Source organism: Bos mutus, chromosome 3 (genome assembly GCF_027580195.1).
Source record: "Bos mutus isolate GX-2022 chromosome 3, NWIPB_WYAK_1.1, whole genome shotgun sequence".
In the NCBI taxonomy this organism is placed as follows: Eukaryota; Metazoa; Chordata; class Mammalia; order Artiodactyla; family Bovidae; genus Bos; species Bos mutus.
In genome coordinates, this window is record NC_091619.1 from 83,922,460 (window position 1) to 83,944,923 (window position 22,464).

At 42.5% G+C, this 22,464-nt stretch overlaps 1 protein-coding gene across 1 annotated transcript in view; it reads left to right on the forward strand.

Annotated features, from left to right (window-relative positions):
* The first annotated feature begins 559 nt into the window (after positions 1–559).
* The window catches only part of LOC102279546 (cytochrome P450 2J2-like), a 31,302-nt gene continuing 9,397 nt past the window's right edge, over positions 560–22,464 (forward strand). The window contains exons 1-8 of the mRNA XM_070367941.1: positions 560–829; positions 8,135–8,297; positions 10,819–10,968; positions 11,345–11,505; positions 14,348–14,524; positions 16,777–16,918; positions 17,265–17,452; positions 20,178–20,316. Of these exons, the coding sequence (XP_070224042.1) occupies positions 620–829; positions 8,135–8,297; positions 10,819–10,968; positions 11,345–11,505; positions 14,348–14,524; positions 16,777–16,918; positions 17,265–17,452; positions 20,178–20,316 (1,330 nt within the window). The 5' untranslated portion in view covers positions 560–619. The remainder of the gene's footprint in view (positions 830–8,134; positions 8,298–10,818; positions 10,969–11,344; positions 11,506–14,347; positions 14,525–16,776; positions 16,919–17,264; positions 17,453–20,177; positions 20,317–22,464) is intronic.

A 22,464-nucleotide genomic window follows, 5' to 3' on the forward strand; every position in this document is an offset into this window, starting at 1 on the left:
TAAAGGCAGGAAGAGAAGGGGATGACAGAGGATGAGATGCTTGGATGGCATCACCTACTCAATGGACATGATATGAACAAGTTCCGGGAGCTGGTGATGGACAGGGAGGCCTGGCATGCTGCAGTCCATGGGGTCACAAAAAGTTGGACATGACTGAGCGACTGAACTGAATTGAACTAGCTTGAAGTTCTAAACTTCTCATGGAATAAAACATAACCCTCAATGTTTAGGTTGTGAATATTCTTTCAGTGGACACAAAAAACCTCCCAGCCTAGCCTTTTCTCAGATCCAAGTATGTTCTCCAGGGAATCCCATGCCTGACATCTAGTGGGTAGCAGATAGGCTGGGCTCCAGCCCAGAGAAGAACAGGCTCAGGTGGGAGAAAGTTGGAGAGAGGGGAGGAGGAGACAGGACCTAAGGAAAGGCAAGGAGGGGTAAGGTGGACCCGGTGCCACAGGGAGCCAGGGGTGGGGCTTAGCTGAGCGCTGGGGGAAGGGAAGAGCAGTGGTGGGAGGAGGGAAGGGCGGGGTGAGACGGTAGGATGGGGCGGGATCTGGGAACCCGGCTGAGCGCACAAGACGCACAGATCCTCACAGAAGCGAAACCAGACATCGCAGTAATGCTGGAGGCCTTCAGCTCCCTGGCAGCGGCCCTCTGGGCAGCTCTCCGTCCTGGCACTGTCCTCCTGGGGGCTGTCGCTTTTCTCTTCTTTGCTGATTTCCTCAAAAGGCGGCGTCCAAAGAACTTCCCGCCAGGGCCCGCGGGCCTGCCCTTTGTAGGCAACTCGTTCCAGCTGGATCCTGAGAAGGTGCACCTGACGCTTCAGCAGGTAGGACTCGGTGACGGTGTCAGAGCCGCGTCCTGACCTGATCTGCAGGACAAGGGCCTTCCGGGTACCGAGGGCCGGAGCATGGGGGCTTCTGAAGCATTCAGTCGGGAACCGGGTATACCCTGCTTTGAGCTTCTCTTTCCTCACCATCACCTGGAATGATTCCAGCTGTGCTTTCTAGGGGTGAACTGTTGTTGCTGCTGCTGCTGCTGCTAAGTCGCTTCAGTGGTGTCCGACTCTGTGCTACCCCATAGACTGCAGCTCACCAGGCTCCCCCTTCCCTGGGATTCTCCAGGCAAGAACACTGGAGTGGGTTGCCATTTCCTTCTCCAATGCATGAAAGTGAAAAGTGAAAGTGAAGTCGCTCCGTCGTATCTGACTCTTAGCGACCTCATGGACTGTAGCCCACCAGAATCCTCCATCCGTGGGATTCTCCAGGCAAGAGGACTGGGATGGGGTGCCATTGCCTTCTCCAGAACTGTTGTTAACTGTTTACCATTTAAGTGTCCCGACACGATCAGCTTTTGGGAAGGTAGGGGCTGCAGGTTTATTGTACAAAACAAAAAGTGTTTCTTGGTCCATATAGCTGATGGAAAAAGTGTAAATATTGAACTGTAGCTCTCATCTGAAGCCTCACATACTGCCAGGAGCTTTAACATCTGCATATTTTCTCTCGTGTCAGGGATCCTTGGATAGAATATGGTTCAGAATCCCCTCTATATGCTCAGTAAATGTTTTTGACTGACCAAGTGACTCTTTGTCTCTTCTGTTTCTTTTATGAGTCTAGAGTGTGACAGACACATGTTTTTAAAGTCATTTTGAAAAAAAATTAAAAAGTCATTTCGTTGTGTCTGGTTACATATTACTGGGACATTCTATTTATAGTATGATCACTTGTCTTTTCAATACTTTTATTCTTGGCGGGGGTAGGGGTGAATGCTATACTTCCCCTCTTGGAGGCTCCATTTTCCATATGTAAAATGAGGATGTCTGTGCGTGTGCTTAGTCGCTCAGTCACATCCAACTCTTTGTAATCCCATAGACTGTAGCTCACCAGTGTCCTCTGTTCATGAGATTTTTTTCGGGCAAGAATACTGGAGTTGCCATTTCCTTCAGGGGATCTTTCAGAATTGGGGATCGAACCCGAGTCTCCTTTGACTCCTGCACTGCAGGTTGACTCTACCCACTGAGCCATCCCTACCTAAATCCTCACGACCTTTCAACTACATTGCTTCCATCCACACAATGACAGAGTTCCTCATCTTCAGGCTCTTCCTTCTACAATCCACTCTCACTAAAGTATTCATTTAAAAATGTCATTCTGCCTAGATTTTCTTAGTGCTTTCTGCTGCTTCCTATAGTTCATATTCCTTAGGGAGCCACACGGATACTTTCTTGTAGCCTCTTTCCACTTTATAGTTGTCTCCCATCAAGGCTCCCTAATTGTGGCCATTCTGAATTCCTTAAAATTCCCTTCATCACTTAATACTGTCTCAAGAATCAACTGCCTCCCTGCCTCTCAGCACAGGCATCTTCCTGACCGACAACACTGTGGTAAGTGGTTGTGATGATTAAATAAAAGGAATGTTCAGTGTTAAAATAGCTTATAGTTGGTGCTAAAAAAAGAATAGTTCTAGTTCCCTAGAAATTCCTGGAGCACTTTCAACACAAGCCTGTATTACAAACTCAAGTTCAGATGGAGATGGCTTCATCACTTTCTGGGAGAAACAGCCCATTGGTTGCACAAAGTTACAGGATGAGTATATAGAATTTTAAAGCCAAGATGCTAAGATTCTAAACCTGTGCCTTTCTTCAAGAATTGTGCTGTTTAATTTCCAAGTATTGGAAGATCTTCCTGATTTCTTTCTGTTAATGATTTACAGTTGGCATTCATTAGGGTCAGAGGACATATACTGTATTTCAACTTTGAACAGATATGTACAGGTTGGTTTTATGACCTAAAATGGAGTCCATGCATACTTGAAATAATGTCTTCTGCTGTTGTTGGAGCATTCTGTACTATAGATCAGATAGACTTGAAGAGGTGAGTGCGTTGTTTAGTGCTTCTATACCCTTGGTGAATTTTTATCTACTAATTCTGTCAATTATTAGGAGAGGCATGTTGAAGTTTCCAACTATAATTAGAAGTTCATCTATGTGTCAAATCAGTTCCGATAGTTTTACTTTATATATTTGGCAGCTCTTTTTATTTAGCTCATACACATTAAAATTGTTACATTGTCTTCATGAATTGGCTCTTTAGTTATTACATGTTCTTCTTTATCCCTGAAGATTTTCTTTGCCTGAATGTTACCTGATATAATAGAGCCACACCAGCTCTCTTTTAATTAGGATTTGCATACTATATGCTTCTCCATTCTTTCACTTTTAACCAACTTATATGATTATACTTGAAATGAGTTTTTATATAGAACATACAGGTGGGTCATTTTTTCATGGTGCCAATATCTCTTTTAATTGGTGAATCTAGATCATTTGTATTTAGGGTAGCTTTTGATGTTTGAGGGATTCCCTGGTAGCTCAGCTGGTAAAGAATCCTCCTGCAGTGCCAGAGACCCTGCTTTGATGCCTGGGTCAGGAAGATCTCCTGGAGAAGGGAAAGGCTACCCACTCCAGTATTCTGGCCTGGAGAATTCCATAGGCTGTATAGTCCACGGAGTCACAAAGAGTCGGACAGGACTGAGAGACTTTCGCTTTGATGTGTGAACACTTAAGTATGCCATTTTACTATTCACTTTCTATTGTTCACTTTGTTTTTTGTTCCTCTGTTTCTCCTCTCCGGTCTTTTGTGGGTCACTTGAGCATTTTTAAGAATTCCTTTCTAATTTAACTGTAGTGTTTATAGTACGTTTCTTTGTTTGGTGCTTTAAGTGTTTGCTCTAAAGTTCATGTGCTATGCATACATAGCTTATTGTATCATCTGAGGTTGTTTCTCCATTTTAAGGCTGAGGAAACTGAAAACTAAGTGATTTGCCTAAGTTACTCAACACTGAAAATGGCCAAAGTAGGACTTGAATCTTAATCTGGTCTCTACTTATGCTACTTGACTTTTCATGATATAGTTAGCAGATAGTTGATTTTGTTCAGGGTTGCACTTATCCAATAGACACTTAAGAAGTGCTTATCATATGACAGGTATAATACAAGAAGAGTATATGGTGAAATGTGTGGTATAAATTTTTGGTAACCAAATGAGATGTCATTAGGTGGGTTCATTGTGAATGGGAATCCATGGGGATACCCTCCATTGAATGTTGAAATAAACTTGGCTGAACTTGAACAGAGGCAAGTGGCTCTGTGGAGTAAAGTGGACAGGAGATTTTAAGTTGGAGAAGCGACTTGAGCTAAAACAAAATAAGAAGGCAGTGAAGAAACTGGCTGATTGGTTTAGCATGGTTTTTCCCCCATTTTCTCAACATTCTCTACCATAGCTGTCTGGCTTATTATTGAAACATTTATGTAAATAAGAAAAATTTCTTATTGGACTAAGAAGGGGAAATGGTAGATAAGTTGGTTAAATGCACTATAAGGGTTTATATAGAGTTGCTTGTAACAAAAAGATTCCAAAAGACAGTGTTGTAAAAAGACTGAAATTGATTTGTCACTCACAAGTAGGTTGAGATGTAGGTAGGAAGACTAGGATAGGAAGGCTGCTTTGCTCCACAAGGTCATCTAAAACCACAGTGCTTCTGTCTTGTTGCTCTGGCCCTGCAACAGTGTCATGTGTAAGTTCTGCGCCATGAAAAGGGGAAAGTGAGAGGTGGTGAGAAGCAACTTTCCTTTAAGAACACGACCCAGAAGATGCACACGTCACCTCTGCTCACGTCCCATTGGATTCACGTGAAATTAAGTGAGGAGTAATGTGCCAAAGCCTTTGACTGTGTGGATCACAATAAACTGTGGAAAATTCTGAAAGAGATGGGAATACCAGACCACCTGACCTGCCTCTTGAGAAACCTATATGCAGGTCAGGAAGCAATAGTTAGAACTGGACATGGAACAACAGACTGGTTCCAAATAGGAAAAGGAGTACGTCAAGGCTGTACTTGTCACCCTGCTTACTTAACTTATATGCAGAGGACATCATGAGAAATGCTGGGCTGGAGGAAGCACAAGCTGGAATCAAGATTGCCAGGAGAAATATCAATAACCTCAGATATGCAGATGACACCACCCTTATGGCAGAAAGTGAAGAGGAACTAAAAAGCCTCTTGATGAGAGTGAAAGAGGGGAGTGAAAAAGTTGGCTTAAAGCTCAACATTCAGAAAACTAAGATCATGGCATCTGGTCCCATTACTTCATGGCAAATAGATGGGGAAACAGTGGAAACAGTGTCAGACTTTATCTTTCTGGGCTCCAAAATCACTGCAGATGGTGATTGCAGCCATGAAATTAAAAGATGCTTACTCCTTGGAAGGAAAGTTATGACCAACCTAGATAGCATATTGAAAAGCAGAGACATTACTTTGCCAACAAAGTTCTGTCTAGTCAAGGCTATGGTTTTTCCTGTGGTCATGTATGGATGTGAGAGTTGGACTGTGAAGAAGGCTGAGCACCGAAGAATTGATGCTTTTGAACTGTGGTGTTGGAGAAGACTCTTGAGAGTCCCTTGGAGTGCAAGGAGATCCAACCGGTCCATTCTGAAGGAGATCAGCCCTGGGATTTCTTTGGAAGGAATGATGCTAAAGCTAAAACTCCAATACTTTGGCCACCTCATGCAAAGAGTTGACTCATTGGGAGAGAGTCTGATGCTGGAAGGGATTGGGGGCAGGAGGAAAAGGGAATGACAGAGGATGAGATGGCTGGATGGCATCACCAACTCGATGGACGTGAGTCTGAGTGAACTCCGGGAGTTGGTGATGGACAGGGAGGCCTGGCATGCTGCGATTCACGGGTTCGCAAAGAGTCAGACACGACTGAGCAGCTGAACTGAACTGAACTGAATGTGACCAGTTAATCCTTAGGGAGTTCCATCACTTAGCAGAAGAGAGAGAGAATGTGTCCATGCTTTCTTTAAGGATGAGACATACAGAGCAAATTAGAAACAGTCCTACTTTATGCCCATCAGCTATGCACTATTATCTCTGTGCCTCTTTTTCTGAAAATTGGGCATACATTATAGAGTTGTTACAAGAAAAAAATTAGGATTATCAGCCTACTGCCAGGGTGCCTAGCATACAGTTGATGCTCAGTTTATATATCTACCTCCCTCCCCCTCTCTTCAAACATTTACAGTAACCAATTCAAGAACAAAAAGTTTTTGATTGCAAATGAGGCATCACTTGTCTGGCCTGCTTGCTGCATGGGCTCCCTTCATACACACTCTGCCCACTTCCCCTCCATTTCTTTGTCAGTATCTTACAAGAAATCTTTTGTTAAAATACACTCCCAATATATCAATAAAAGTACATAATTTTATTATTAACCTTAGTATTATGATTACTAACCCCAGAATCCTAAAGATTAGAATTTGTAAGAGCCCTCATTTTATATATTTGGAAACTGAGACAGAGAGAAGTTAAATAACTTGACCAAGTGTCACATAGAAAATAACCAGTGGAAGCTGGATACAAAGGGATTTGTATGCCTTCAAAATCCAAGTACTAAGCACTCACCTTACCTCTCCTATTCAATTTTTAGTTGCAAACATAACAAGGTATAAAGTGTTTCACTTGACATTAAGACGTCCTTGGTCTAGCTCATAGTACCTTTCTGGCCTTGTAGCCCATCTCCCTACACAGGTGAGAGGTATTCTTTCCAGGAACCTATCCCAGCCCCAGGACCCTTATGTGTGTGTGACACACCCAGACACTCTTCCTTTCACTCACACTCTCTTTCTCTCCTCTCCCTGCCCCATTACTCTCATTCTCAGTTTATTGCTGTCACATCCAGTAAACTCTAAGTTCCCAGTGCTATTCCAGCTTTATGTCTTTGTCTTTAAATCTTACAAATACCTCCAGTCCTTAATATCTTTGGCACTTTGGCTAAGTTACTTCTCCATGACTCATTTTCCTTACTAAAACATAAATAATATCATTACTGCCATAGGGTGGATGGATGAGTGGTTAAGAAAATGCGCTTCCACAGTAGGAGGCACGAGTTCGATCCCTATTCAGGGAACTAAGGACCCACAGCAATGTGGTGCACTCAAAAAAAGATATATTCGGTCTAGCTTCCCTAATAGGGAGTACACACCGTCATAGGGTGGTGTGAGGGAAATGAGATAAAAGGTGAAGGGTGGTTAGCGTGGCACCCAGTGGGTGTGGCTGGCTGTGACCAGCGGTGCCTTTCCCCTGTACGTCTTCCCTTTGCTCTTGTCCTGTCTGCCTCCTTGAGCAAGTGCACCTGTGCTCCTTTGCTCACGGAGCCCATGCATTCCCCAGAGTCTAGAGTGGCTGTCTGCCAGTATCGAAAACAAACTGTTTTTCCCATTGTTGTTCTCTTTTTTCCTCACAGAAATTTTCTTTCCCCTTTTTCAGGGCTGTAGAGAGCATACTGCCCTGCTTGTGAGATTTTAGTTCCCCGTCCAGGGTTAAACCTGTATCCATGGCACTAAAAGTCCAAGCCCTGACCACTGGACAGCCAGGGAATTACCCCTCCCAAAAACTGTAAGCGAAAAATTGTTTTCTCCCTCTTATACGGGGGGAGTGGAGGCTCCAAAAAAAAGTGAAACAACGTTTCCGAGATCTCAAAGCTAGCCAAGCATAGAGTTTGCATGGCTCCAGCTAGTGTGTTCTTGTCTATGACTGGCCCTAGCCCTGTAATGAATTTTTTGCCACCTAGAACCTGTTGAAGAAGGGGACACTGTCTTGTGGTTAAACAGATATGATTTACTACGAAGTCCATGCTTTCTACCCCAGACATTCACTAAACACATCTCTGCCTTCTCTGCTGAGTCACATAGGCTGAATTCTCTCGCTTCACTAGAGTCTAAGATGCTTGAGGTTAGAGACCTCGCTTATTTTATTGTATCCTTATGCCTTATTCTCAGGATACATATGTTCACTCAATCCAAGTAAAGTGAACATATGGATGAGTATTTATAATGAATGTCTACATCCTCTAGTGGATTGAACTGAAGTCAAGTTGACAGCAAGAGAAATGGAAACAGGCATAAGTATTTCCAACAGCAAAGGTATACACACACACACACACACACACACACACACACACACACAAACACAGAGATTCCCCTCAATATAATCTCCCTCAGCTCTACATACCCTCCATTCCAGGACACACAGGATGTGCATATGTAACTGTAACTCTTCTACTATTTTTCAGTTTGTGAAGAAATATGGGAATGTTTTTAGCTTGGATTTTGGTACATTTCCTTCTATTCTTATAACTGGATTACCCTTAATTAAAGAAGCGCTTGTCCACCAAGGCGAAAACTTTTCCAAACGTCCTGTAATGCCTCTCCAGGAGCGTATCTTTAACACTAAAGGTAAGTTCTTGCATTGGTTAGCATGTGTTTTATATTCTTGTGGTCTGTGAAAGTATCTCCAACAATCCCAGGGACCAAGCTCCTCATAAGCAACCTGAGTGCCCGCATTTCCCTGTTGAAGGCACCCCCTCAGGGCACCTGGCAGAGTCAGCTCTAATGTCAGGGATTTGGGGGAAGCGACATCACCTGCATGAACTCACTCTGGATGCTTTGATAAATAAGTATCCTCATCACTCAGTGAATGTGATGTGTTGTTTAAGCAGAGAAAAGGCAATGCGTCCTCAGGCTCTCTTTCTGCTTTCCCGCTCAGATCTCTTCCCCTAGAAAACGGATGTGGATCAGCTTGTTCCTGTTGATTAAGTGATCCCTTCTTGCCTCCAGTTCCTTATGCTCTATTTTGAGGCTGTGCTCCAAAGGTATCTCAAGCCTTCTATCTATGTTAAAAGAGTTTGGCATGAGTACTTAGAATGGTCACTAAATAAACTTACTTTTTCAAAATTCTAAATGAAAAACTTTATACTTCTACAAAAATTTTATACTTCTACACCATTTTTTTCCAGGTATTTCTCAATCCCTCTTTGAAATAGTTCACCCATTATTCTACATCCATTCACTCAATTATCTGCCATGAGAACTTAGGACTAGAGGCACCAGTGACAGAGTAGTGAGTAGAACAGAAAAAATTCTTGATTTTTGTGTAATTTACATGTTATTAAGAGAGTCAGTATCAAGTATGCTAAAATTTAATGCCTCGGTTTTATGAAGATAAGAGCAGGGTTCACTTAGTATGGGTATCAAATCTGGTCCTGAGACTCAGGAAAAGCTATTGTAAGTAAATAACAAGTAATAAAATGAAGAAGCAATCCACTAGGGGGAATAGAATATGAAAAGTTTCTAAGATGGGTAAATGGACAGTGAACTGAGGAATTGAAAGGTGTCCAGTGTGAGAAGAACGGGGTTTAAATGGAGATAATTAAATGAAGATGAAGATGCTAAGTTTGTCCAGAAATACTTCATGTTTAAGGATATTGCTTTTTATCCTAATAACAATGCAGGCTTCTGAATGTTTAAGTAGTAAAAGGGATCAACATACTTACATGGTAAGTTTTAAAGACTTCTCTAAGCTTCAATGTCAAGAATGGAATAAAAGGAGCAAAAGACTACTGTAGAATTTTAAGTGAGAAGAGGTGGTAGCCTGAACTAGGGAAGTGGCAAGAAATGGTAGTCTAGTAGGTTACACTAGGAGAGTGACTGTGAAGACAAGTTGATTTAAGCTATTCAGGAGGCATATTCAATAGGACATGATGACCTAGATGGAAGGAGAATGAGGTAGACACCCAAATGGGTAGGTAAAGGAAAAAAGGAAGATGTGGAGGAGAACAAGGTGTTCATTGGCCTGGGTGGTGAGTTGTATGGAGCAAATCATTAACTCAGTCATGAATATGCTGAGTGTGAAGCCAAGAGAGTCAAGCAGAAAATTGGTTACATGTCTGCACAGATACAGACATTCACATCAGTAGATGTCATTTGAAATATTTGGAATTGATAAGATTTAGTAGAAATGGAGGATAAGGATAAGGAGAGAAGAGGCTTTGATCCAAGATTGAAAAGGTTCATCATTTCAAAATTTGATAGGAGATAAGTTAACCTAAGATATGATGATTTCTGTGAAGTCAGAGAATTAGCAGAAGAGTCTGGAGAGTGTGGTGTCCTGGGCACCACTGGAAAAGAGTGTTTCAAGAAAAAAGCATCTCGTGCTGTTGACACATCAACATGAGGCTGAAAAGGATCCTGGACTGAACAGCAGGGAGGGCCACTTCACTAAGGTGGTGGAAGTGAAAGGGACATATTAGAAGGAGTGGAAGAGTGTATGGGAATGAAGAATTGAGAGGGTGGTGGTCTCACCTGTGTTATAAAATAAATGAAGTTCTCTGCACACCTCATGATGGATTTTTTATCCTTTGCCTGTGATTTTCTTTCTGCACACATTCACAATTCTTTGTTTGCTTGGGTGATTCATCTTTTTAGGATCTTTAAGCACTTTCTCCTTATGAGTTTTGGTTTTGTCTAGTCCATTAGTGCATACTTAGTATGTAGCATAACAAATACTTAAATATAGTATGTGACAGGTAATCAAAGCATGGGCATCAGTCAGGCAGGCTTGAAAATGAATGCCTGTTCTGCTGCTCCAACTCTGTGACCTTGCAGAGTGTACTTTTATCTCTTGTGCCTCAATTTTCTCATCAGCAAAATTGGGGTAGTGGTTTGGCAATAGTGATATATATAGAAGTATATCAGAGAGTGAATACTAAATGCCAGAATGCATTACAAATGCTAATGTGCATGGCATTGCAAGCAATCAGTAAATTCAATCCATTATATCAATTGGTTTGAAATTATTTCTCTGAATAGTTTCAAGCACCTTAAAGCCCTTTTTTCATCCTTTTGATACATCATGGGTCTTGTTGGCTTTTTTTCATAATGTTGGCTTTTTTTCATAATGTTGGCTTTCTTTTCCCAGGCTTGATCATGTCCAGTGGCCGCATATGGAAGGAACAAAGAAGGTTTGCCCTGACAACTCTTAGGAACTTTGGTTTAGGAAAGAAGAGCTTAGAGGAACGCATTCAGGAGGAGGCCTCCTACCTCATCCAGATGATAAGAGAGGAGAATGGTGAGCATGTCATAGGACAGGTGCAGGGACTGTGGCTCATACTTTCACTAACCAGATGTTCATCAGTGCCTACCTGCCTTTCCTGAGCCCAGAGTTGTGTAGGGTGCTGAGGGGATAACAGGGAACAGCTAACCGTGACCTGTCCTCATGGGGCTCATGAATTAAGACAAAGATGGGTAATAAACATATTGGTTTTAAATCCTGGTCATCAGTTTGACTTCCCATGCATTGACTAAGTACTGGCCCAGTGTCAGACCCTGGGGTCACAGTCTCGGAGGTGGTTCTATAGTCAGTGTGTCGTATGTCATACAGAGCAGCATCTCTGTAAAATAGAAGCAATCCAATATGAAGGCTCCATCTCTTCTTCTTCCTCCAGGAAAGCCTTTCGACCCTCACTTCATAATCAACAATGCCGTTTCCAATATTATTTGCTCCATCACCTTCGGGGAGCGGTTTGACTACCAGGATAGTCAGTTCCGGGAGCTGCTGAGGCTGCTGGATGAGGTCTTAAATCTGCATACGTCACTGTGCTGCCAGGTGAGGCAGTTGTCACTTCCTATCTTGCATAAAGATATTATGTTGATGTTTGTCACAGATTAGATGGGGTCTTCCTTTCCTTTGTAGCTAAAAGATAACCTTTTTAAATTGACTTCAGCACAAACTTGTTTGAAATCCATCTGTTGACTTTAATGTTTTTTATAATATTGTCAAATATTTACTATTGATAAATAACATTACTAACATTTGTATAAAGTACAGTACTTTACATGACATACAGGTATACACTACATTCTTTTCCTTAAAAAACAGAATACTGCCATAACTTTTGAGTCCCTTCTGCCCATGTCCCTCCCTAGTCCCACACGTCTGTGATCCTCAAATGTATGCTTCTGTGCCTGGCTCTAACTCAGCTCATTGTCTTGAAATTTATTTATTGGCTCTTCTAATTTGCTCTGTGTAGTTTTCCTCTGCATGCAGGTGCCACTGATTGTTATTCTCCTGAATAATGCTTGCAGATTTATTGAACATATGAGGGATTTCTAATTTGAGGATGTTATGAATAAAGCTGCCATGAACATTCCTGTTTTATTGTTCATGTGGACTGCTGCTGCTGCTGCTAAGTCGCTTCAGTCGTGTCCAACTCTGTGCGACCCCATAGATGGCAGCCTACCAGGCTCCACCGTCCCTGGGATTCTCCGGGCAAGAACCCTGGAATGGGTTGCCATTTCCTTCTCCAGTGCATGAAAGTGAAAAGTGAAAGTGAAGTCGCTCAGTCATGTCTGACTCTTAGCGACTCCATGGACTGCAGCCTACCAGGCTCCTCTGTCCATGGGATTTTCCAGGCAAGAGTACTGGAGTGGGGTGCCATTGCCTTCTCCGGTTCATGTGGACACATCCACTCATTTCTCTTGCATATGCACCTGTATGTAAAAACCCTTAATGGTTTCCACCTGTTGGTCTATTTCCATGCCCATCCACACTTGTTCCTACCAGTTTTCTAAATGTCTAGGATATGGATTTAAGGGATTCAACCCTCACCCTGTCCTTGGTAGTCCCTGCCGTCTCCTTTTGCCCTGCTAGGGTTGTAAGTCTGTCAAAAGCTCTGCTCATCTGCTTGGCCTCTCAGCCCCTTTTGTGTATCTGGAAGGCACTGTTAGGGGAAAATCAGCCCTAAGTGTTGGGGTAAACCCTTGTATATGTAAAGGAGGATTTACTTGTAATCATTTTTTAAAAGTAACATTGCCTGGAGATTTATGAACTTCACCTAACCTGATAAAGCAGTTAGCATGAATCCTGGCACAGAAAACGGACATAATGAATGTGAGCTACTATGATTATTATTGTCAGTATTATTTTTGAACAACATTTCTTATTGTCACTTCTAATCATGGTAACCCCTCCATTCAGTAATTCCATTTTCTTCCTTCCCATTAAGACAGAACTTAGGAAGTCTGGGACCTCAGTGAGCATGTGTTGACTATTCCAAGGGAAAAGAAATTCCTGAGAAGGTTGGATGAGGCAGTGAGGCAGGGGGTAATAAACATTTTTTAGAGACCCAAAATAGCTCAGGCAGTATGACTGACAATTCCATATACTTTATTTCAATTTTTACAACAACCCTTTAAAGATGAAATGGAGCATCCTAATGTGTGCAAGTAGATATGGGAATGCTTAAGCATATTCACATAGTGATCCACTGGCTGTGTGTTAAGTGTGGAATAGATCTCATGTGATTGAATAAGGAAAATAACTCTGGTGCCCCAATGGCAGCGGATTATACTAAGCCCAGACAAATTACATCATCATCTTCATTATTGTCATTATTATTATTCCTGAAGCCTTATATCTAGAAAGCAGTGGAGCTAATATTCAAAGGCATGTATGTTTCATTTTAAGTCTAGGCAATTTTCCATTATGTTGGGCTATCTGTTTTCCACCAGATATTTTTAGGGAAAATATGTCCAAAATACACTTAATTTTATTAAAAATATCTTATCCGCATGAAGAATACATCATAATGGTAAGTTAGATAAACACATATCTATGTTTAACATAACTAACTAGCTGGCTAGAAAGAGGTGTTTCATGCACAAAGATATATACACACAGAGGAAAATGTCATGAAAAAATAGAAAATAAGGGAATGGGAAGAGATTCTAGAAGTACTGCATTATAGGATTATCAGGTAAGATATCTCCAAGCAAGAGCCAACCTGAATGAAACAAAGGCTAGAATTATACAAATTCCAGAGGAAGACCAATCTTCATTGAAGGAATAGTGAATGGAAAAACTAAACATTGTCATTCTTGACGTTGTCACAGAGACCAACGGAGCTGGACTAGAAAGACCAAGAGAGAGTAAGATGGCAGCAAGTGATAGCAGAAGAGGGGACAGGAGTGGAAGAGGCCAGCTCATGTGGAGCTCCAGGCCAGGAGAATGATGTAGAATTTCTCTAAATGTCACGGAAAGTCATTGGAGGATTGAAAGATAAATAGTGAAATGATCTGATTAAACTGTTAAATGATCTCTCTGGCAGCTCAGTGGAAAATAGACTGGGAAAGGGGTTGAGGACAGAATCAGGGAAATTGCTGGGAGGCCTTAAAGCACCTAGGTAAGAAATATTGGGGCTTTGTCCTAGAATGACAAACACATGGAGTACTGAGAAGTGGTCTGAAAATGGTTCTATTTTGGATGGAGTGCTGAAATGCTTTGCCAGAGGGGAAAGAAGAGGGGTGTGACAGAGAAGATGAGACAAGGGTGATTCCAAGGGTTAATGTAAGCAAAGAAAATACATATAGAGATACAATGGTTTCCTCGTCTTCAAAAGTAGAAAACAGGCACCTCCTTGTCTCCCTGACTGTTTTGTTTTCTCCATCAGCTCTACAGTGTCTTTCCAAGGATAATGAATTTCGTTCCGGGTCCCCACCAAACCCTCTTTAGTAATTTGGAGAAACTGAAAATGTTTGTTGCCGAAATGATTGAAAACCACAAGAGAGACTGGAATCCTGCTGAAGCAAGAGACTTCATTGATGCTTATCTCCAGGAAATAGAAAAGGTGAAGGAACCTTGAGTGTTTTCCTGAGTAGTGTTCTTAAAGAGCAAATGAGGTGATTCTAGTATCTTATCGCTGCTGTAAGAGATCACTATTTTAAACTTGGTGGCTTAAAACAACCAACATTTATCAACTCAAGGTTGGGGCAGGCTGGCTCTTTTGAGGCTCTAGGGCAGAATCCATTGATGGGCTTTTCCAGCATCTAGAGGCTGTCTATACCCCTGAATTCATGCCCCTTCCCTCTGTCTTCAAAGCCATTGATGTAATGTCTTCCTTTCCACTGTCCTTGCGTCTTCTCTTAATTTGCTCCTTGTCTCCTCTTATTGGAGAAGGCAATGGCACCTCACTCCAGTCCTCTTGCCTGGAAAATCCCATGGACGGAGGAGCCTGGTAGGCAGAGGTCCATGGGGTTGCTAAGAGTTGGACACGACTAAACGACTTTACTTTCACTTTTCACTTTCATGCATTGGAGAAGGAAATGGCAACCCACTCCAGAGTTCTTGCCTGGAGAATCACAGGGACGGGGGAGCCTGGTGGGCTGCCGTCTCTGGGGTTGCACAGAGTTGGACACGACTGAAGTGACTTAGCAGCAGTCTCCTCTTATACTCTTCTGATTACAATGGGCACGCTGCTGCTGCTGCTGCTAAGTCGCTTCAGTCGTGTCCGACTCTGTGCAACCCTAGAGACGGCAGCCCACCAGGCTCTGCCATCCCTGGGATTCTCCAGGCAAGAACACTGGAGTGGGTTGCCATTTCCTTCTCCAATGTATGAAAGTGAAAAGTGAAAGGGAAGTCGCTCAGTCGTGTCCAACTCTTAGCGACCCCATGGACTGCAGCCCACCAGACTTCTCCATCCATGGGATTTTCCAGGCAAGAGTACTGGAGTGGGGTGCCATTGCCTTCTCCGAATGGGCACGCTAGGATAATCCATATCAAGATCCTTAATTTCATGATATCTACAAAGTTCCATCTGTCAAAAAAAATTTACCCGTTCCAGAGATTAGGACATGGACATTTTTGTGGGTCATTATTCAGCCTAGCACAAGGTTGGAAAAATAGAGACACTATTTCAGAGTTTAGGAATATCATTAGCTCAGAATTAATGATACATTTGAAATAAAGATACTGGTTTAAGAATATTCAGCTTGAGATCTTTGGAAAGCCCACATATACTGCCTTTTGATAGTCTATTTCTGTCCTCTACCCATATCTGAAAGACCTGTACACAATAGGGAAAAGAAGAATTGTTTCATTATTACTTGTACCAATGTCCAGTCCCCTACCCCTTCCCCAGTTCCCCAGCGCAGAGTATAAGTGAAGCTGAGTCAGATGTCAAAGGTTAGTCTCAAGTGGAGGACTTTTGCCTTCCTCTCTCCTCCCTATTTCATGTACTTTAAAATGTTGTCTGTGAGATGCAGGGAGAAGGCCAAATTGGATATAGGTCCTTTAACATATTAAGCCCTGTGGTTAACACTCATCACTACATCAGTGTCATCATTTTTGACTCATTTTCAACTTGTAGAGTTGAAAGAATGGTGAATTTTTTTTTCTGTCTCCTCTCTTATTTCACCTTATTGTTATACCATTAATAGAAGTATTGATTCCTCCTGAGAGGAGGAGACTTCACTTGTTATAAGGTGTGCAGGCACACAGAGGAACACTGACACATTGAAGCTCCTGTAGGAAAGTGGTGAAGACGCTGGAGTGCCATGAGGAATGATTGTTGGAATCAGGGAAGGTTAACCTAAGGAGGATGTTGATGGGGGATTATGAGAATTGTACTTTAGAGAAATTAATTTTATTCTTTCTGGTATCAATGCAAACATTTGTTGAGGATTTCTTACATGACCTTTCCATCTCACATAGTTCATAATGCCAAGTGAGGAGTGAATACTGAACACAGAGTGTTTGAGAGGTTTAGTAACTTGGTCAAGTTGTACATATAGTGAAAGGTGTGGCTAATATTGGAACGCAAATATTATTATATTTCCAATATAATAATAGATTCTCCCAAAATATGGAAGTAAAAAGGTTCTCTCAATTTTCATCCTTCCAAGGTGACAAAAGCTCCCAGCACTTGGCGCAGGAAGATGCTAATGATACTGCAATAATAAGCCTCTGCCTGCTGAGATGGTCAAAGGAAAAGTCATTTCTCTTGGGGGAATCTCTCCTCCCATGTTCTCACTAGGATGAAGCCTCCTATGTTGTGGCAACTAAGAACCATCTGGATAAACCAATAATCACTGTATTTTCTAGCATAAGGGAGGTGATGCTTCAAGTTTCCGTGAAGAAAACCTCATCTACAGCACCTTGGACCTCTTCCTTGCTGGAACAGAGACAACTTCAACCAGCCTGCGCTGGGGGCTGCTCTACATGGCCCTTAACCCCGAAATCCAAGGTGAGCTCATTAGTGGATGGGCTGGGCCAGGCCAGTATGCTTCCATAAATTAGTTCATCAGTGTCTCAATATTCCTAAAGGGAATGTTGGTTCACCCTCACTAATAAGAGGAACCTGAGGCTCCCACAGCTTTAGGAACTTGCAGCAGGAATGTTGTTTAGCAAGAGTTTTCCACCTAATTTGTCTCACACCAGGGCCCACTTCCCACTTTCATACCTCCCTGAGAAGCTAGTCTGGAGAGCCTAAGATAGCCATTTTGATGCTGGTTATTTCATTCCTTAACTTAACCAGGCTCAAGGAGAGTTATGGAAAAACAGAATAATAGAACCACCTCTGCTTTTTTCAGAAAAAGTCCAAGCTGAGATTGACAGGGTGCTTGGCCAATCACAACAGCCAAGCACGGCCGCTCGAGAGTCCATGCCCTACACCAACGCTGTCATCCATGAGGTGCTGCGAATGGGGAACATTATCCCTCTGAACGTGCCCCGGGAGGTGGCAGTGGACACCACCCTGGCTGGATACCACCTGCCCAAGGTAGTTAGAGGCTCACACCAATAACCTTAGATCTCCAAGCTCATATTTGTAAATGATGGAAATCTCAATGGCAAATGCGATGTGTTTTCTTGTCTTAGGGAAACACTTAATTGGACAGGGAGATATATTACCACTGATGTAATTCTAGATATTTTTCTTTACATGGGGTCTTTAGAATATTAGTTCAAATAAATGTTAATAGTTGTTCTAGAGGAGAAGGGGGATTCCTACGTCAAACATGTTCAGACAAAGCCTGGCTTTTCTCTGCTATGAGATTTCTCATTCTTTTTACTGCCTGACGTGCATTGTTAATTCTTGTGGGGAAACAGCAGGCAGCAATTCTCAGTCAGACTTTGCCATGAGGTCCTTTTCTTTGCCATGGGAGAGCTTTTCACAGGATAGGGACCTGCCAGACTTATTTTGGAAAATTCTGTTTCAAAATCCTGGGGGTTTAGAATGTTGAAATATGAGAGACAGTTGAGACCTCCTGGGCCAACATCACATTAAACTGGTGTTTCTAACATAATATCCCCACAGGTATCGCTTCCAGCCTTGACTTACAGTCCCTTGATGGGCCTGCCTCACAAGGGGATCGATCCAAGCCTGTGCACATTGAATCTCACAGGAGTGAAAGAACCAATGGTTTTTAAGCAGTGATCATGTACTATGGACTATATAGGTTCTTTCAACTTAGTCAGTCCTCAGAATAATTCTACCTTTTTTTTTTTTTTTTTTTTTACAAATTTATAATGAAGGTTCAGAGCTGACTGATCTCACATAAAATCTCTGGTGTACAAAGTGACAAGAGTGGGGTTAAAGAAATAGATGTGTTCTGGGCCCCAGGCTCATCTTTTTTGTGCTATACCATGTTTTCTCCACAGGACTTGCTTTACTTTAAAAGAAGCTCCTTAAATTGTTCTCAGTAGGACCCTGTTAAGTTCCCTGTCCTCACAAAGGCAGTTCTGCGCTCTGCCAATCACTCTTAAGATCTCAGCAATCAGCTCTCCTGTCCCTACTAGTGCCTTCTCTGCACACTGCACATTCACAGTTTTGCTTTCTCGACACCTTAGTCCATTTCCATGGATCCATTTCAGTTTGTCTGAGTCCCTCTTTGTGTGTCGAACCTGGTGTTGATTTCAAGATAAAACCAGAAGAGCCTATGCTTTGGGCTCGCCTTGGTCATGGTCCCTGCAGCCCTTGGAGAAGCAGCTATTCCTGCAGTGATTTCATTTACTATTTTCTTGTTGATTGACCATCTTATGGATGAATTCTGAGGTCTAGATGATATTACAGGTGATCTTCACATATTCACAGCAATTCACTTAGCTCCAGAGAACCATCCTAGCTCAAGAGATTGGTTTTGTAAGATTTTTTTAAGTACTGTTCTGCAAGACCCTTACCCACTGGGTGGGCAACTTGCAAACTGGAAAACAATTATACTATAGAAGTTCTGCCACAGGAGCAAAAGTCCTGAGCCCCAAGGCAATCTTCCCAGCCTGAGGGTCTGGCATCAGGAGGAGGAGCCCCCAAGAATCTGGCTTTGAATGTCAGCAGCCTTTTATTGCAGGAATTCCACTGGACTAAAGGAAGCATCAACTCCACTCTTGGGTCATGTGCATACTGAGACCCATGGAAAAATAGCAGTGACCTCATAAGAGTCTGGACCAGACCTACCTACTAATATCGGAAGGTCTCCTGCAGAGGCAGGGGGCAGCTGGGGCTCACGGCAGGGACAAAGACCCTGGCACTGGCAGCTCTAGTGAGTAGTCACTGGCATGAAGATGCCCAGAGGCCACCATGCAAAAAGGTATGGGAAGCAGTGGTATGATTGAGAAACTGAAAAAGGCTTGATATAGTGGGAGTGCAGGCAGAAGGACCATGACTCAGACAGAGGGCTGGTGATAGGTCCTTAATCTGAGTGATGAGAACTATTTGGAGGGTTTTTTATCAAGTTCCAGGAGTGTTGGGTGGCTAGGAGGGACATAACTAAATCATCTCAAGAGCTAACTCTGCTTTCCGTGTGTGAAGCACTTTGAAGGGGGAAGAGGATATAGAGTTATAGTTAGGCCTACTGTAGGAGTGTGGACAACCAAGGTAGTATCTTGGACCAGACAGTGGGGGGAAATAACATGGAGGTGATAGAATCAAGAGGAATTTCAAGGAAAATTGACCAGGCTGGAAAAGGATGGAATGAAGGCAGAATGAAGTAAAGGTGGGGGGCCATTAAGGAGGACTCTTGGGTTTCTTGCTGCAAGCCGGAAAGAATAGTGGTTCTTTCCACTAGGTGACCTGATTGTATTATTAAACCTTCTCTGGAATGTGTGAGATAATGGAGGGAAGAGAATGGGAGAAACAGATGAATGAGACATTTTTCATGTTGGGGAGGCTGCCGTATTTACCACTTCACTGAGCAACGGGGTTGATTTTGGTCCAGAACTGCCTACGCACTGTCACATTATTCTCTCATTAATGCACACATCTTCCCATTCTGCACTAAGAGTAGTCACATTTTGCTGATAAAATTCCCAGCAGACAATTCCAGTCCATCATTGTAAGCTGTCCCATGGCAAAGAGCAGGGTCCTAGGGGTTGAGCTCAGCAGGTACAGGGTTGGGGAGGCCGAAGAAGTTCGATCAGCCTTGATGTGGGAGCCTGGGGGACTGCTGCCCCTCGGCACACATCTGCTGTGTGTGTCATGTCTTGCATGAGCCTCCTGCTTTCTCCAGGGAACCGTGGTTGTGACCAATCTGACTGCACTGCACAGGGACCCTGCAGAATGGGCCACCCCTGACACCTTCAATCCAGAGCATTTCTTGGAAAATGGACAGTTTAAGAAAAGGGAATCCTTTCTGCCTTTTTCAATAGGTGAGTGTCTGGAAATAGGAGTGTGGGAACCCAGAGTCCCTCTCTCAGCCCTTCTTCTGATGCTCTCTCAGCCCTGCTCTTCCTATGATGCTTTGCTTTAGTTGGCATGTCTCTAGATAGCCCTGCCTAGCATGACTCACTCTTGCTGTGGGTGCATTGCAGGTTTCCCTGGGCTGAGCATCACCAGGATTCACTCTCTTATATCCTAAGCCCTGGCTTGACTCTGATGGAGATTTCAGCTTTAAATTGTTTGGTCCCTAGGAACTTTGGGGAGAGGAACTTAGCCTCTGCCTGGTACCCACAAAAGAAGGTTGGGCACTTGCCATCTTTATAGAACTTAAAGTATTCCGAGATCTTTTTAGTGCTTCCCATTCACAAAAACATAAAGCTAATTGCTAAGAAGGGGTAGGAGAGGTTCCAGTAAAGGGACTGTTTTCTTATCATTATGGGCATTACAAATGACTCTAGGTGCCATGGGCTTAAGTAGATGAGATTCTATCTATAATATGTTCTTCCTGAAGAGGTCCTTTTACTTTTTTAAATGAGATGGTTTGATAGCATCAATGCTATGGACACGAGTTTGAGCAAACTCTGAGATGTGGTGAAGTACAGGGAAGTCTGTGTAGTGCGGTACATGGGGTCGCAAAGAGTCAGACACAACTTAGTGACTGAATAACAGCATCCTTTACACATCTAGTTAATACATTTACATGGTGTATAACTTGAAATATATGAAAGAGAATGCAGAGAAAACTCTTTCTCTCATGTTTCCCAGCCAGCCAGTTCCAAAGTGGTGTTTTACTCATAACTTTGTGAAATGAGGAAGGAAAAGTCTTTTATTTACCAGGTAATGAGTTAAGTATGTTACTGAGATCATTTTAAATAATTTCCCAAATCCTTAATTCTATAAATGTTTTCTAAGCACCTATTATGTGTCAATTATGCAGCCCTGAGAATATGACAATGATTAGGTAGGAAAAAAACCAGTGCAACTTTTAAGGACCATGTGTTCAACCTTAAAATTACAAGGTCCAAATTCTAGTCACCACACTGGAGATAAGGGAGGAAACTGCAGCTCAACAGGGTCAACTGTGGTATCTATAGTCATAAAGCTCACAGAGCAGAGACTGAACTCAGTGTTCACCAGGTTTATCAAATAAAGCCTATGCACTTTCTAGAAACGTCTCCCAAGAAAGTAACTAAATGCTACAGTGAGTGAATGCTCTGAATTTCGCAGCAATTTTCTTATCATTAAGTTAAATTAAATAGACATTGACTTTCTGTGACAGTATAATCTTATTGATCATGCCACAAAGGCACAGAAAGGGAGGGACTGGAAATTGACCCCATGTAGGCATGATACAGAGCCCAGGCTTTTCTGCTATAGGACACTGTCCTGCATGTATCTGGACTGATTCCAATTAGATCTTCTTTCTTTCTCTGGTTCTCTGCCACCTTTGCTCACTTGCACAAGTCACTTTTTAATATGAAAGCAGACATGAGAATGTTGGAAAACCTTCCAGACTTCTTGTCTGCCTTGGTGCATGCTAAGTCGCTTCAGTCATGTCTGACTCTTTGCAACCTTATGGGCTATAGCCTGCCAGGCTCCTCTGTCCATGGGAATCTCCAGACAAGAATACTGGATGCATTGCCATGCCTTCCTCCAGGGAATCTTCCCAGCCCACGGTTTGAACCCATATCTTCTAAGTCTACTGCATTAGCAGGTGGATTCTTACCACTAGCACCACCTGGGAAGCGTAGACTTCTTGCCTACAAGAGCTTTATGTTTCTTATTATAGTGCAGAGTTTCAGCTGTTTTATCTTAAGTGTTATAATTTTTATTGCTTCACTGTATTTTTTGTTATTTAGAGTTGAAACACATCCTTCCTACTACAGATTTCATTTGCAAGCAAATTATTTTATTTTATACTTACAGCAACCCAATTATTAACAGTTAGGAAAACGATTAGTATCTCCTTTCTCAGTGAAAGGAAATTAGGATTAAGAGAAAGTTATTTCTCATCCAAGGTCATGTGCCCAAGGAATTGGCATAAAAGGGCTGAAGACTCAAGTTTCTGGTTTCTTTTAAATTTTTGTTGAAGTATAGTTGATTTACAATATTGAATTAGTCTCAGGTGTACAGCAAAG